Genomic DNA, 18,184 nt, shown 5'->3' with positions numbered 1-18,184 from the left:
TTATTATTATTATTATTATTATTATTATTATTATTATTATTATTATTATTATTATTATTAATGGTAATGATTGCTGTTTTACAGGGTACAACTCCTAGGTCATCGGCCCTTACACAAATTATGCCCTCCAAACTAAATCACCTAGAAAAACAGACACAAATAATGTATTTTTAGTCAAAGGATATTCAATTTACTGCATTTCAATTAACAAACAATATAATCAAAATATCCCCTGAACATTAGCATATTCCGGGCACATATTCTTCCTGTTCCTTATCATATATTTCCCAATTACCTACCATCCTCTACTATAATTCTGTTACTCTTCCTATAGGCATTAGACTGACTTATTATGTAGTACATCATTATCTTTGTTGCTGACCCTAAAACCATATTATTGAGTGCCTCAAAGCACTTACCTACCTCAACTTCACTTGCAATTTTACATTGTGAATAATCTGAAGTAATTCTATCCATAACCCAGCATGTACGAGGACGGTTTGAAAAGTTCTCAGAATCACCGCTAGATGTCAGTGCTAGAGCAACAAGGTTCCCGCGCAATAATCACACATCCTGTGAGTGAGCAAACACGTGGCACGTCAGTGCTCTAGCTGCAGGAGTGTGATAGTGACGACTCTTTGTTGTTGTTCCCGCGTAGTGGTTTGTGACAATGGAAAAAACTGAGATTCGAGCAGTGATTAAATACTTTGTAATGAAAGGCATGAAAGCAAAGAAAATTCATGCCAACTTTCAGAACACACTGGGGGACTCTGCTCCTTCATTTTCAACTGTTGCCAAGTGGACCAGCGAGTTTAAATTTGGTCGGGAGAGCTTGGATTATGATCCGCGTAGTGGACGACCAAAAAGTGTTACGACCCCAGAATTTATCGCAGAAGTACATAAAATTGTCATGGAGGATCGTCGACTGAAAGTGCAGGAGATTGCTGAAGCTGTAGGGATGTCTTCTGAATGGGTATATTATATTTTAACCGAAGAATTGGGTATGAAAAAAATTATCCGCAAGATGGGCCGCGGCTCTTGACAATGGACAAAAAACGCACCAGATTGGAAATGTCCGAACAAAGTCTGGCCCGTTTTCAGTGCAACCAACAAGATTTTTTGCGCCGGTTTGTGACTACAGATGAAACTTGGGTCCACTACTATACCCCAGAGACAAAGCAGCAGTCAAAGCAATGGAAACATGCTGATTCACCACCACCAAAGAAAGCAAAGGCAATGGGTCTGGCCGGAAAGGTCATGGCCTCAGTTTTCTGGCATGCAAAAGACATTCTGCTGATAGATTATCTTCCTACTGGCCAAACAATTACGGGGCAATACTATGCAAACCTCCCAGACCAACTACAGGAAAAGATAAGCGAAACAAGGCCTGGTTTGGCAAGGAAAAAGGTCACCTTTCATCAGGACAACGCTCCGCCGCACACAAGTGTTACTGCCGTGGCAAAACTTCATGAACTGGGGTACGAATTGTTGCCACATACACCTTATTCACCTGATTTGGCACCATCAGACTTTCATCTATTCCCCAAGCTGAAAATTTTCCTCAGTGGACGGAGATTTTCTACAAGGGAAGAACTGACAGCCAAATTGGAGAGGTATTTTGCAGGCCTGGAGGAATCTCATTTTTGAGATGGGATCGAGGCATTGGAACATCGCTGGACCAAATGCATTAGTCTACAGGGAGACTATGTTGAAAAATAAAAGCAGTTCCACCGAGGTAAGATACATAATTCTAGTACATTCCGAGAACTTTTCAAACCACCTACGTATGTTATTCATTTACTTAAAACATAACTTGATACAAATGAAGGAAAATTAAAATTTCAGCTTCACTTACTGGAATGACGAGTTTCTAGGAAAGCTCGCACATCATCGGCATGATTACTGCGATATGCTGACTCCAGTCCCTCAGCAGGATATGGCATAACTGCCAATCGTGATGTAATATAGCTGATGTCCAAGTCAGAACGGGCAATACTCCTATGTAAAACAAAGTCATTCAAATAATTTAATAATGCTCAAAATTCTGGAAAAATTCCTGGTCTTATAAATACTAAATACTGGTCTGCTCTAGGCTGGACCCTTGGATAATGAAATGGCCAGACCAACAATATTAAAATAAAGAGCCTAACCAAGCAATTTACAGTAGTATACTTCAAATGAAGATAATTGAGGTTTTAAACAATATTTCTATATATTATTAATAATGTTCAAAGATTAATTGAACATTGTATAGATCATGGATTGATTTTGCAAACAACAAGATTTAAAAGAAAACCACAAACTGATGACTTGGAAATGCCCTAAGGTTAAATTGGGAGAGTTTCAGATCGATCATGTAGCCATGGACAAGAATTATCACAAAGAAATTTATAATATAAAACAGTTCACCATGGGGTAGACATTGATTCGGATCACTACATCTCAAAGATTAAAATCTGGTTAAAACCAGAAAAGAACACAAACTATCCAAATCCAACAGGAGAAAGAATTATGACCCTTGTTATTTAATAAATAATACGGTATATTTTGAGAGATCCAAAGCGGCAAATTGGGGATGATGATAAACTGAAAACCATAGCTGAAAAAAGAAGAATAAAACGTGTATGGTGGAATGCGGAGTGTGACACAGCGATTAATAAAGGCATAAGTTGTGATTAAATGATCAACAAAAGGAAAACAGAAAAATCCCAAAATGAACAAAAGCAAATGACAAAAACAACCAAAGAAATTAGGATTAAATGAAATCATCAAAAAGAATCATAAAAATTTGTAGATGAAGCATTCAGTCAAAATAAGACAACAGATTATTACAAAACATTTAAGGAATAACAATTAAAGTAAACTCCACCCACACTTATGATGAGAAATGCAATTGGAAAAATGACACACAGTAGAAGTCCGTTATAGTGAGAATTTATAACGGCAAAAAATTTACTCGCTATAATGGATTGTCATTATATCAAATTTTTTGTAAAAGTCGGCAAAAATCCCAAACATCTTAAAATCGATATGAAATGGCAATCAGTTTAATCAAAACTTGCGTTTTCACGGGGGACATCCTCACTGCGGCTTACTCGTTTGTAATTTTTTGAAATTCGATACGACGTGAAAGTGTAGGTTTAATTTCATTCTGAAATATATATAGTATCACTACAGAGGCCTATGTGGTTAACGTTCCAGTTTTCTTCTTCAAACAGAGTCACCTAACCTAACCGTATATGTATCATGATAACATATTTCAAGCGCACGTAGAGAAATGATAACCTCCTCACTAGTAATTTACATGGGAACAGCCTTTCTGAAATTTAACTAGACGCGAGAAAATATGAATTATCCTTTGAAATCAATGGTGTATTCTGCCATATCTTGACGTGTATCACATTCTTACTAAATTTGTTGTAACCACAAAGATGTACACACGAAATGCTGTCAATTGTGTACACTATTTTATTTACAAATTATAAATACAATCATATGCTACACACACACACACATTAATAAACTGCCATCTTGAACAAAACACTACTACAAAGCAGCAGAAGAAGAAGACTGGTCCACTCGCATGTCAACAGAATCACAACATGAGTTCACGACTTTCACTAGCAACTCTCATCAACAACTCCCTCAATCCTCAAGACTGCCTCCTTATATACAGTACATTGCCTAGCCAGGCTTCTACAAGAATACGACACAACATGTTTTCTCGTAATTTCGAGAGTCTTCAATAACTTATTTACAATGAATGAAATTTTCTGTAACTCTCTAGTTCCAAAGATGCATTGTTCTGGACTATTATCGTGTGTTGCATAACATTGTAGTGGATGTATACATCATTTATACAAGTAATAATAAATTATATACTGTTAATTACGTGTTCTTACATTAAATAAACTCACATTATTATACATACAGCAGATGCTTCATGACATAACCTCACAAATAATATGATCACGATTTGTACCAAATAAAGTCAGTACATAACTACATAAATAATAATATGAATACTGTACCGTTTTCATCATCCTGATAATGGAATAAAGGATGTCATACGATGTTTAAAGTTTGCCATGCACGGTAATGAGATCGCAAAGATTATGTAATTGAGCCATACATCTAAAAAGAACAAGTATATTAAGTGAAATAGGCCGTGATTTCAGAGTATATATAATACGGGCGCGTAAAATCAAGGAGGCCATGCATGTGACGGCAAAGATGTTCATTTGGCAAATTAAGTATGCCTAGGTCATGGAGTTAGACGTAAAGTTATAAAGGATCCATGCGGCCGTGATAAAAAATAATAGAAAGTTTTTAAAATTGTTAAAAAAGAGGAAGAGTGTGAACAATAAAAAAAAATTTGGTACGCAAAACTTCGAAGTAAGTTTATCTACGGAAAAAATAATCCTCGCAGAAAGAAGAAGAGAGATATTTCAATTAATAAGAGCTGAAGAACCTGCACAGTGAAGAGATTTTAGAATTACGCCTATATCTGATCAAATATCGAGGCGGATAGTAAGAAGAAGTTGAATAGTATCCGGACACTAGTCGGAATATAGACCGAAGGCCGTTACGAAATACTTTTTTCTTTTTTTTTTTTTTTTTTTTGCTAGGGGCTTTACGTCGCACCGACACAGATAGGTCTTATGGCGACGATGGGAGAGGAAAGGCCTAGGAATTGGAAGGAAGCGGCCGTGGCCTTAATTAAGGTACAGCCCCAGCATTTGCCTGGTGTGAAAATGGGAAACCACGGAAAACCATTTTCAGGGCTGCCGATAGTGGGATTCGAACCTACTATCTCCCGGATGCGTTACGAAATACCAAGTCAAATTTAACGTATTATAGGTTGATTGGCTGGATAAAAAAAATTAAAGCTAACTTGATAATTTACCTGTTAAAATCTGTCACAAGGAATTGACATAGAATTTCTGACATAATAACCTGAAACAGAAATATAATCTAGATTCTTTGTAGAACATTCTGAAGGATATGGACGTGATATTAATTGCCATATTGGAAATGTTTCTTTCACATATGACTAACGGCTACAACATGAGAGGCTAAATCGGAGATGGAGCAGACTTTCCGACGTAGACCGCCCAGCTGCTCCTGCTAACCCGGGGTTTTGAGACTACAACCTGATGGTGACGTAACGGATGTTGGGGACTTTCTACGCAGCCCTAAGATGACAACATCGGAGCCGAAACCCAGTCATCTAACATCAGCAGCCGCAAGCTAAGTTCCAAAGAATTAATTTATTATCTTGAGACTAATGTATCGTAGATGTAGTATTTAAGTAGTTGTAGTGAAGATTGGTATGTTGCTTGTTACGGAGTTCTTCGTGATGAAATCTCAGTCGATACTATCTTTGCAATGAGATTATCCTAGTTGATTTATCATTATGGGAGTAGGTATTTCTTGCAAAGTTTATAATCAATGTCATAGTATAGGAATGTTTATAAATGAACAAGGAGAGATTTAAAGTGATGTTTTCAACCATTACGGGATTGAAACAACGTATACAAAGAGACATATCCCAGACGAAATGTTTTAAAGAAGATAGTTGATTTCTGAGTAACTTAGATCTGATTACTATTATTATTTAGCGTATGGCTTATACAGACATAATCAGTAATATACATATATACATATTTACAGCTGAGAAACAAAGCAACTTGTGCTTCACAATTGAATGTCTAATTCTTCGATCCAGCGTGCAGCATCCGGAGTTAGCAGCAGGAAGTCATCCTCATCACCGTGATAGGCTCGAATCCTACATTCCCTGACGATATGACGAACAGTCTGGTGTGGAGCTCCGCAGTCACAGTCTGGGTTAGGTAGCTTTTTCCACTTATGGAGAGCGGCTCTGCACCGACCATGTCCTGTTCTGATTCTATTCAGGGCAGTCCAGGTCTTGCGTGGTAGGTGGGATCCACTTGGAAGTCTGACGCGATGACATGCGAGTAAATATTAACGTGTTTATTTTATATATGTGTTTCATTTACAAGATAACGTGTTCATGTGTATTACAAATGAAACTTAACCCAGAAATGTACCGTTGCAGTACATTAATTATATGTTAAGACGATTTGCCGCCTAGTTGGAAATGATAAATGTTTACGTAGGGAAGTTAGGATTTGAGTGACATGTTGATGTGGTTTTACGAATAATTATTAGCTGAGATATATTTATGGGAATGAATAAAGAGATATTATGGTAATTAATATTGGTAAATGGAGAGATAGATATGCTTATGGATAATTTTGGTGGTAAATACGATGTATTACTGGCCAATGGTGATGTTTGACATATGCGGCAAGATATTAAAATGGTAATGCGAGATATATTGGGTTAGTTGTACATGAATACAATGAAATACATCGTAGATTTCGTATGTGGGTTACTGTAAACTGTCTTCAGATTAAATATCCAAATAAGAAATAAATACAGTAGAGTCTCGCTCATCCGACCTTCGCTTATCCGACATTCCGTGTTATCCGACACTGGTAGACTTAATTTGAACTTTTGGTGGAGACTAAATTCAGGCACACCCACTGTGGAGGGTGCGACTATGGGACAAGCACTGGCCTGACCGCTGGCGGTAGGACAGTTTTTTTCTCAAGGACAGGTGCAGTGAGTCTTCAGTCATTGTTCATTGTAGTATTGGTTGGGTGCGGATGTTCTAGTTTTCATATCCTCTGCGAGTATAGCGAGTAAATGGAAGAAAGTGATTGTTTCTATAGAAGACGAGTGCATTAAAGAGACTGGACAAAGGGGAAATTCTTCAAAATGTGGCTCCAGATTATGGATGTTGGATGTGTTACTGTGGCAGACTGGAAAAAACAGAGGGAAGAAATTTAAAAGTGGTGCTCTACCAGAGCAGAGAAAAAATGAAAAATGTGAGTCCGAAAAAGTAAGTGAAGCACTATTTATTTGGTTATCTCAACACCGGGAGAAGGACCTGCCAATATCTGGCCCCATTCTACAGGAAAAGGCTGCGTATTTCCAGAAGGGGTTTAATGAAGGGGGCCCTAATTTTCCTGCCAGTGCTGGGTGGCTTGATCGGTGGAAAAAAAGGTACGGCATTAGGCAGCTTAATATCTGTGGAGAAAAGTTTCCTTTCGTAAGACATCTGGAATGTTTTCGTTCAATACTGTATGTACTGTACAATTGAATTGATAATTCAATAAACAGAGTACCGTAAAACATGTCATTGTTTTAGTACTAGAGTATAGCCTTGCTGATTGTTTCAGTTCATTTTCGAAGTTATTCTGTATTATCCGACATTTTCGGTGATCCGACGTACTCCAGGTCCCGTTTAGGTCGGATAATCGAGACTCTACTGTAAGGGGAAACTTGTTGTCTTCATAATTTGAATCTCTACCACAATAAAATAAAATAGGTTACCAAATACATTCCTACGAATTTTATGATACTTGATTGGACATTGGTGAAACCATAAATCATGATAGGTATAGTTTCTATTTGAACTACGATAATAATTGTTCTTTATACGATACCTACATTTAATTTTAGGATGTTATCTGAATATTTTAACCAAATGACATGGTCAAAGTGACCAATATTTTTCATTTAATGATCGATATATATTTGAAATAGCTATTTTGAGCTGTTATATACTTGGAACTTACTTGCAACTGCTGACGTTATAATGTTGGAAGATACAAATGAGATAGTGACAATATTAATTTAATATTGACGAAAATAAGCATTTTTTTTTTTTAAAGAAACAAGAGCTGATGGACTCAGATTAAGCATATTTGTTATGAAGTTTACTAAGGCTTAGGGACTTAGATTTTTTTTAACCCATATTAATTTTTTTCTGCTTATCAAGTAATTGTCATTATCATCATGAGATAATTAATTTCAGACAATATTTAACTACATTTTCAACAGATAGAATATGTAACTACGATTTATGTGATTAAGGGAATTTATTCTTTATTTTTAATGAAGCGGATAATAAGTGCAAGAGGATCAGTTGAATCAGATTGTAGGTAGAATAAATTTATTTATTTTTTATTATAGAAAGGAGGAAGATAATTGATGTAAATAAATGTTATCAGATTTTCTTTTATGATTCTAGAATCATGAAATAAATTATAGATTTTCCAATTTAGAAGTTATTATTGAAGATAGGCTAATATCATTATGGTATAGATGATTTTGAATTAATTAATTTATAAAAAAAAATTTTTTTCTTTTTTTCTTTTCTTTTCTTCGAATAATTGGACTTGGACAACTTAATATTGATTCCGATGGATGGATGGTATCGATGGTAATTTATTAAAAAGGAAATGCGGTCTCCCAGTTGACCTCACGTAAAAATAATACTATTCACAGATGCATTTTAATTATCCTTGAGAGGTGTCGTGTGGCAATTTAAGGATTATCCTATCGATAAATGTGATATGAGAAATGAAGATTGCGATATCGCTTAAATTTTATGATGCGGATACTGTTTATTCAATGAATGTTAGAAGCGAGCATAGCTACCGACACTAAGCATCGTTCTTTTTAAATGCATTGATCCATTTAATGATCCATGGAAGTGATGGTTGAATGAGGGGAAAATAGCCGGAGCAATTGTTGGGTCGCCCAATAGGATGCAAGAAAGAAATCCCCTCAGGATGGTGCAATACTAATAGATGTAAACAACTTCATAGCCACACCTCACAAGTCATAAAAGTAAAAGAAGTAATAATAATAATAATAATAATAATAATAATAATAATAATAATAATAATAATAATAATAATAATAATAATAATAATAATTCGAGTTCGATATTTCCACTATTTACCTAGGGATTAGAGAATTGTTTCCAATTTATACTAGTCCATTACATCATCATCATCATCATCATCATCTGGGCCCTATTTCATAAAACTAACTAATATTTTAGTTCATTAGTCACCTGATACAAATGGAGGTTAGATTCGGTCTGTTGCATATGTTCTTGGTTTGGGTTTGTTGCTAGCATTAGGCTAGTGCCTGACTACAACCGACTATTAATCCACATGTTCGAGAGGCTCACTTGATATTTTCGCTGTTGTGACTGATTCATATGAGAATGGATAAAAGAAGTGAAAATAATGTGAGAGAAAGTTTGTTTGCGGAATGTGATCAAGTTAAAGTGTCAACTATTCGCAGCCTTTTGCAGACTATAACCCTCCTTGTTCTCTGTTAAGTTGGACTATCAAAATCTTGGTTTACTATCCCCTGTTGGTGGGGCAGTAGAATAACAGCCACGTTATTCCCTGCCTGTCGTAAAAGGCAACTAAAAGGGGTCCCAAGGCTCTCAACTTGGGAGCGTGGGTTGGCGATCACGGGACACTGAGATGAGCCAAGTTGAGAGCCACTTACCTGTGCCAGGCTCCTTACTTTAATCTACCCTTCTGACCTCCTTTGTTCAACTCTTCTTCTTTTCCAACCCCAACAGTATTAAGTTGCAAGGCCAAGAGAGTCTCTAATTTTTTTTTTTTTATTGCTATTTGCTTTACGTCTTACCGATACAGATAGGTCTTATTGCGACGATGGGACAGGAAAGGCCTAGGAATGGGAAGGAAGCGGCCATGGCCTTAATTAAGGTACAGCCCCAGCATTTGCCTGATGTAAAAATGGGAAACCATGGAAAACCATCTTCAGGGTTGCCGACAGTAGGGTTCAAACCCACTATCTCCCAGATGCAAGCTCACAGCTGCACGTCCCTAGCCGCACGGCCAACTCGCCCGGTGTCTAATTTTCACGCATTCGTGGTTTTTCTCTTTCTTTGGCCGATACTTTCATTTTTCAAAATATCAGATCCCTTGCATTTTTCTATATAATTAACGTTGTTATAGATCATTACCACCATCATCTTGGTTTACTGGTGGTATAAGCCAAGATTTTGAAGGATAGCTGGAGTGTCCGAGCGAAGTGCACTAGAGAAACACAATGATACTGTGTATCACTACCAACACGTGGAGAGCAATGTGAAGCTGCTGTTTTGAGGTTATGCTTCATTCCATGCAGTGGAACGTTCTATTACCAATCCTATCAAGCAAATACTCAAAAGTTCTATAATCTAACCTAAATCTCCCATTGTATTCATATGTCTGTTACATGCCAGTACAGGCTGTTTTTGATGTAACATTTACTGAATGGTGAGTACCTACACTCGTTCCTTATCACTATTTCAATGATCTTCACCATTTTATGCCGTAATATTAAAATACCACTCACTTTGGTTTCACTAATAATATGAATTGAAGAGTCAAAATACACTTTTACACTTTTCAAGGGACCAAGGAATACTGGTGTAAAAGGGAGGGAAATGTAAAAGGGGGAAAGTGTAAATCGTGGGAAACAACTTGTACAGATATATATAAAAATGCTCTGGAAAAGGAGATAAATGTTACACAAATGCATATTATTAATTTATGGAGTATTTCAATCTCAATTGATTTACTATACTTACTTCGAAGTTAATTACTGTACTGTATTAACTGTTGACTACACTGCCTTTGTAATTCTGCTCATCCTTTGCCCAGGAGAAGGTTACCAGTAGATGGTTAAAATTTTGTGAAATATAGTCTTTTAATACACAGTAGTTACTTTCTTAGAATGGTTATAGAATTATCTAAGATGCAAATTTTCTCTGAATGGAACATTTTAATTGCTACTATTGTACCTGTATTTACAACATTAACACAAATTTATTCGAGATGAAGAACTACACAATCACTGCTTCCTACCAAAATAGTCCAGAATCGATCTCTCTTTACACTCTTATTTCTTATGACCTCTATTTGTTTTTCAAGCTCATAAAGGTTATGAAAATTATTTTCACCCCCCCTCTATAAATGACAGATACCTACGTAAAACATCCACTGCTGCACTTGCATCAGCACTGGGAAGGCATCACTTCACTCTCTACCTCTGCTTCATCACTGTCTCTGGTGAGAGACTTGGCTGCTGTTTCTCAGCAACCAACTTCTCCACACTTCTTTCCTCTGCAGTGATCACAGAATCATCTATCCGAAGAAAATCTTCAGTAGTGCAGTCTGACTGCAACATTCTCTATACATCAGGCCGCCTCCTCCTTCTTCCTTCTCTATAAGGAATAAAATTCGCTGCACCAGGTTCTTCCTATAAAGTGAAAGAAGTGAATAACCCCTAAATCCATTGGTTGTAGCTTGCTTGTACATTTAGCAGGCAGAAATTCTAATTGCACATTCCTCAAATTAACATCCACGGTATGTGCAGGATAACAATCGATGAAAAGAAGGACTTCCTATTTTGCGCACCCATTTTTTAATCCAGAGCAATTAACTGCTGTCGGAAAAGATCTGAGGTCATCCAAGCTTTATGGTTGGCATTGTAGGTAGTACGTAATTATCGCATATTCTTGAAGCAACAGGCTTTTTAGATTTCCCTATCACATAGGGGTGGAGCTTCTCAGAGCCATCAGCAATGGCTCCCAACATCACTGTGAGCCTCATTTTGCTGTGTTTCCCACCATGGCATTTATCTCCTTTGAATGCCAAAGCCTTGCTGGGCAACAAATTGAAAAATAGTCCATTTTCATCTAGGTTAAAAATGTTCCTGGGTTCGTAATCCTTGGTTAGCTCCAGCAATCTTCTATCGATCCATTCTTCCACAGTTTCATCTCTAACTGCATTAGATTCCCCACAGACAGTTTTATCAGTTAGGTTATACCTTTTCCTAAATCGGTCGATCCAGCCATTGGACGCACTGAAATTTTCAATGCCAAGAATGTTTGCCACCTTAAGCGCCTTTTCCCTTAAGAGCACACCATCAATTGGAATGCCTACGGTTCTTGAAGTTTAAAACCATTTTTTTACAATTTCTTCCATTTTCTCGTATTTGCAGTATGACGCATCCTTCCTTTTCTTGGAATTTGGTCCACATTCTGAAGCACTCGATGCAATGCTTCCTCTGTTTTTCACAATTGTTTTCAGCGTGGATACAGGAAGCTGCAATTTGCGTGTCAATGAAACGTGTTCTGCTGTACGAATCAACTTTTTCTAATATTCGAACTTTCTCATTCATAGTGAAGGTTTTTCTTTCCTTCTTTTTTTTCCATTATTAGCAGGAAAGCAATAAAGCAATAACAAAGAAGGGTTAACAAATACACACGATGAGAAAGGAAGATCGCGGCAATTCACTTTGACCGCTCGATTCACATAACAAGAACAAAAAACATACCAAAAATAAATGTGACGAATCAGCAACAATAACTTTAACAACTCCAACAACAAATGCAAGTGTAAAACAATAACCATGAAACAAACTCGGGCAAGACAAACACTGAATCACTTGATGTCTCCTTCTTGTGGCTTATACTGTACTTAGCAATAAAGCAAAAACCTGAATATCTCCTCCTCCTTTGCAGTTTTGTTGGGCTTTGCATTTGCCATTACCCAGATAATGTATGTGCGGTATTATACATGTTTTAATTTATATTGGGTGTTTGTTTACTTGCATTCAAACGTCACAGGATTATGGTGGAAAGTTCGTGTGTATGTGAGATTTAGAGAGTTAATTCAACACGTCGGATTTGAAAATAAGGTTTAGGATGTTGTGGAAAACACCTGATATCAAAGAATGCGCTGCGTTGGTTAAGCGGAAGTTCAACACTGAGAATTCTAAGAGTTGTTATAGACCATGGTTGTTTGATTTGGTCGTCGTGCCATGGTTACTCAAAGCATTTTAGGTTAGTTGCGATGCCATTTTACCTCAAATTGATTCCTCTTGAATGGCCTGTCGTGGCGTAAATGGTGGGAAGCATAAAATGTCGCAAACGTAAATTTGAGGATTTTAATACATTGTGAGCACAGGAAATCTCAGGAGACCAACAAAAAATGTTGTAAAAGACAGGAAAACGTAAAAACCGGGAGTGTAAATGTGGAGTAATACTGTATATAAAGGAAAGGGAAACAACAGCTGCCTAGATTCATATCATGGGATTACCTTGCAAAGCAATGTATTTAAAATTTTCACAAGGTTGCTAACAACGACATTGACAGAAGAGGTTGACCAAGCATTACCGGAAGAACAATTCAGCTTTAGACAAGGTCAATCTACAATGAACGCGATAAAGAATGTAACTGATGACAAGACGCCCAAAGGGGAAACTTTATACGATTTTCGTAGACTTCACCGTAGAGTTTGACCTAGTCAACAGGGAAAAACTGAGAACCATAGTAGGATATACAAATCTTTTAATGAACATCATCAAGAACATTCTTGCTTATAATTACATCACTCTAAGTGATAACATCTCTCTCTCGAATCCGATAATGCAGATGAATGGAGTGTTAGAGGGTGTCCCACTGAGTCCTACACTGTTCAATACAGCAGTCTCAGACCTAATACACAAAATACAGGACAAAGGCAACGAGGTAAATATGTACATGTACGCAGATGACATGGTACTTGTACTGAAAACACCCGCAAAACTACAGAATGCTTTCAACAAGATTAACATTTGGGCAGAGGAAAATAAATTCAGAATTAATCGATTGAAGATTGTACATACGATTTTCCACAAGGGAGGCAGAACAGCATTAACTGAGAAAATTTCCTATAAAAATAGAGGAGAAACTATACAAATCGTAAGCAACTTTAAATATCTAGGCATTACAATACAGACATCAGGAAATACTCATACCAGACACATCAAGGACAGAGTGGCTGTGGCAGTAATAGCAATGAATGACATCTTGACTTTACGCAAGTATTTGGTTGAAGTGGCAATGAAGCCGTTCCATGCAAAACTATAACCGATAATCACGTACAGACTAGAACTGATATGGGAATATCTCACCAAAAGATATCTTCAAGACAAGAAAATGTGAAAGCAATTTACACAAAAAAAGCTGCCTGTCTAAATTTACTCCATCAAGGCTAAGTTATGAGCTCACAAAAGAACTTTTCTACATATAAGAAGTCCGATATGAACTAGTATTTTCATCTACAGCTGCAGTCAACCAACTACAGGCAGAGCTTCAAGCCAAGAAGAGAGAAATATGGGAAACTTTTTATACCACCATGACTAGTACGGACTGGATGAAGGCAGACTATGAACTTACGCACATAGTGACTAGAGTAGCTACACATGGTTTTCATCACCGAGTGCGTAATAACAAAACCTTTCACACCACGAACAAGGAATGTATTTATGTATTGTGCGAGGAGACTTGCGACATGTATCATGTTGTGACCTGTACTAAGAGGCAGATTGGCCTAACAAAATTCTGTTTAACATAATTATATAATTTAAAATTTAAGTGTAATTTATGTCCATTGGCTGAAATAAATTATTTATTACATCAGACAGTCCCTTACAAGGCTGAGTAAACCCCATTCTGGCCCTAATTCTAGGATTTATAATCTTGAGAGAAGATGGGAAAAGAATGATGAGTCTCAAGAGATAGATATAATACACCTACACCACAGGATTGCAGTGTTCTCCCTAGGACCTTTTTAATGACTTTAATGACTTTTTACAGACTGCCCGGCTAACATAACCTAGATATGTGCTAGTTACAATATATAAATACATATTTGAGTCATTGGGTGTTCCAAATTAACATTTAAATACTGTAAATTCATTTGTTTAAATAATAAATCTTCGTCAGAATAACTGTATCAATTACATCGGAGTTTAAAGGTTTAACTTGATTCATGTGTGTGCATTGTCTGGATTGGCATGGAATCGCATGCGAGCACTCGATTCCACATAACGTCGTAAACCCGTATGGCACTCCACAGCAACCGAGTGATAAGTGCTGGTGTTACACGATTATGAACGAGCAGTAGAATATTAGAAGTTCAAAATACTCTGCTATGTCTTGTTCGTGATAATAACACTAAAATAGTTCCATTTTACAGTTAATGTTTATCTGTCTGATATTGTTAATGCCCTGAGGGGAATACATTTAAATTTCATAATATTAATTTTTTTACCTAGTATTCCCCAGCCAGCTACTTATTCCTGCCACCTGGCTGACGAAACTTTCTGGGGAGAACACTGGGATTGTCATCAAGAAATACTGATTTTTCAATGACCTTTAATGTTTTCTTTTTTAATTCAAGAAATGGACATAAATTACTGGCAAAAACAGAGGCTCAATATGTCAAAATATCTTGAAATTTTGGGGAATTCTGCAGCTAGTTTTGTTTTCAAGCTGCCATATTACTCAAACAATAGCAAGGACAGACTATATTTTTCTACAATGTGTTTTATGTCGCACCAACGATGGAATAAGAAAGGCTAAGATTGGGAAGGAAGCGACCATGTCCTTAATTCAGGTACAGCCCAAACATTTGTCTGGTGTGAAAATGGGGAAAAAAATGGAAAACCATCTTCAGGGCTGCAAACAGTAGGGTTCGAACCCACTATCTCCCAAATGCAAGCTGAAAGCTGTGTGACCAAAACCGCACAGCAACTCGCTCGATGGACAGATTGGTAAAAATGTTACTAAGCATATTGCTTGGCTATTAACTCTTTTCATCTTTACTCAGACATGAAATAGAGAATTATACACTGAAAACACCTCTGTAACAAATTGTTTACTAAACTGATAACTTTGATTTAAAAGAACAGAAGAAAGATTTATTTAAAATAATTCAGGCTGGTAACATCAAAATTCCTAAAAGCGGTCTCCTATTTAAACTGTTCAATCTTGAAAAAAAGAGAAATATCTATACTCACTGCTGTACAGTCTGCATTACTTTGCTTGAAGTATCCTTGAGGTTTTTGAGAAAGCTGCCAGCACCCCCACGAAGTGAAGAGAACAAACCTCCACCTCCAGAAGTTGCCAATTGTTGCTGATGGGGTTGATGTTGCTGGTGGGGTGGTGGTTGTTGATGGGCAGGAGCAGGTCGAGGCGGTGGTTGGTTAACTGGTGCAGGTCTAGGTGGTGGTGGAGCTGGTCTCGAAGGAGGCTCCATGTGGGGAGAGCAAGGGGGGCGTGGAGGAGGGCGTTGTGGTGGTTTATACGGATCAACTGAAGGTTCACTAGAAGTGTGGTTGGTTGTAGGAGCACCAACAGAATTGACAGTGTGGGCTGTGAACAAATTGTAAGCCATATAATGACAAGAAAAATATAACAAAAATTGCACAGTCACCTAAATTGTAAATAAAACACTCTTTTCAAATGCTCTTTTTTTATACATAAAAAAATGAAATCTGTAATTCATACCCATAGCTACGAATGTAATATAAAACCTTGTCTCTTCTCTCTATATTTCCTTTCATATTTCAAACTAACCATATAATAGTCATCCCAATGTCCTGAATTGTATTTGATGATTAATATTGATTCAGGGGATATATCAAATAATTACTACTCAAATTATATAATCACTTTAATCTTTCAGAAAAGAGGCTGAGTGATTTGAAAGTTATAAGAGAGAAAAGAAGCTAGGAAACACATACAATATGGTCACATAATCACAGGAAAAGAAGAGATCCAACTCCAGAAATTCCTCTTTTAATACCGTGAATTACACTGTACATGGTAATTCCGTTAGAAGTGCATAATAGGTATTCACCAAAACTCAAAAAACTAAATTATTTATATAAAAAAGTTCTTTCTTCCTTTCTTTCTTTCTTTCTTTACTACTTCCAGAACCTAGAACAATTTTATACATACCAAGAAAGCAGTATCAAAATTAAATTCACTGGAAAGGGAACAAATACCTCTTTGATTATAAAATCAAACAAATCCTGTGTATGTTTCTATCCTTTTTTTCTGATTTATATAAACATATATTCAAATTAATAGAGAAAATAATGTTGCATTAATGCTCCCACAGATAATTTTCTTTATTCCTTGTTCAAATTTTATCTTTCATATTTCACTCTTCTACTTCTCCTGCACGTTGCACTTTTCATTCTAGGGAAAGTAAAGTAGTAGTTACTGCTGTTGCATTCCTCCTTCAGAATTAAATTTTTATTATTAATATTAAAGTAAGCAAATAATTAACAAAAGAGGCAGAAAGAACTCTCCAAAACTTGAATATTGAATTTTCACGACCGCATTGTAATCAAAACCGACTTTCAACCTATTAGGTTGTGTTACGTACATTTAATACATGTTGAAGAGATGTTAAGTACAGAACAAAAATGGCCAACCAGACACCAGTGGGATCCGAACCCACAACCTCCCGATTTCGCGTCAGTTGCTCTACCAATTGAGCTATGGTGGCAATATCGGGAGGTTGTGGGTTCGGATCCCACTGGTGTCTGGTTGGCCATTTTTGTTCTGTACTTAACATCTCTTCAACACATACTAAATGTACGAAACACAACCTAATAGGTTGAAAGTCAGTTTCGATCTCCAAAACTTGTTTAAGAAATTAACATTTCTTGCTTCTTTTAAATTATGTCTCAACATTTTACTGTAGCATCAACACAAAACCACCTTCACACCATTTTTACAGAGATAAACTTGAAGTTAAAACCTCTGCTTAAAACTTGTGACATGACTGTTAGACTACTAGCCGCACATCAACAACCAAAACATCAAGAAGAAATTCTGCTGTATAGACAATCATAATAGAGCATAAAATGCTACCAAGATTGCAAGACATTAAATTCACATTTGCTCTCTGTACTGAAACTTGCAAAATGCTGACTGCAAGAAGTAAAAAAGCTACTCTGTATTATTCAAACAGATGGTGAAGGAAACTTCATGGTGGAATGAAAGGGTCAAAGCGGCTATCAGAGAAAATAATGCATCATGGAAAGCTAGGAATCGAGAGAAAATAACATCATGAATGAGGAGGAATGAAGCAGAGATCAGAGACCTTGAACAGGTATACTGAGAGAAGAAGCTGATCAAAAGGATAGTTCAAGAAGAAAGTTGGGAAACATTCACTCAGAAATTGGATGAAGACAGCAAAGGCAATATGAAACTATAATACAACATAGTCAAAGGTAAAAGGAAACCAGTAGTCTCGATAAAAGCACTAGAAGATGAAAATGGTAACATAGGAAGAAAGGAAAGTGAAATCAGACAGGTCATCTGTTGAATGGATCTAAGGACCTGCCACATGGGTTAAAAATTCTTGAGTAAATCATAGAACAAAGATTACGATCCATCATAGAACCACAGCTGGAAGAAGAACAGTATGG

At 36.7% G+C, this 18,184-nt stretch overlaps 1 protein-coding gene across 1 annotated transcript in view; it reads right to left on the bottom strand.

Annotated features, from left to right (window-relative positions):
• aux (cyclin-G-associated kinase) overlaps positions 1-18,184 on the bottom strand; it is a 487,932-nt gene that overhangs the window by 325,824 nt on the left and 143,924 nt on the right. The window contains exons 9-10 of the mRNA XM_067136097.2: positions 15,758-16,112; positions 1,856-1,998 (exon numbers count right to left, since the gene is read on the bottom strand). Coding sequence (XP_066992198.2) covers positions 1,856-1,998; positions 15,758-16,112 — 498 coding nt within the window. The remainder of the gene's footprint in view (positions 1-1,855; positions 1,999-15,757; positions 16,113-18,184) is intronic.

Source organism: Anabrus simplex, chromosome 1 (genome assembly GCF_040414725.1).
Source record: "Anabrus simplex isolate iqAnaSimp1 chromosome 1, ASM4041472v1, whole genome shotgun sequence".
Lineage (NCBI taxonomy): Eukaryota > Metazoa > Arthropoda > Insecta > Orthoptera > Tettigoniidae > Anabrus > Anabrus simplex.
The sequence above is the reverse complement of the archived record's forward strand: the minus strand, read 5'-3'. Positions and strand labels throughout refer to the sequence as shown.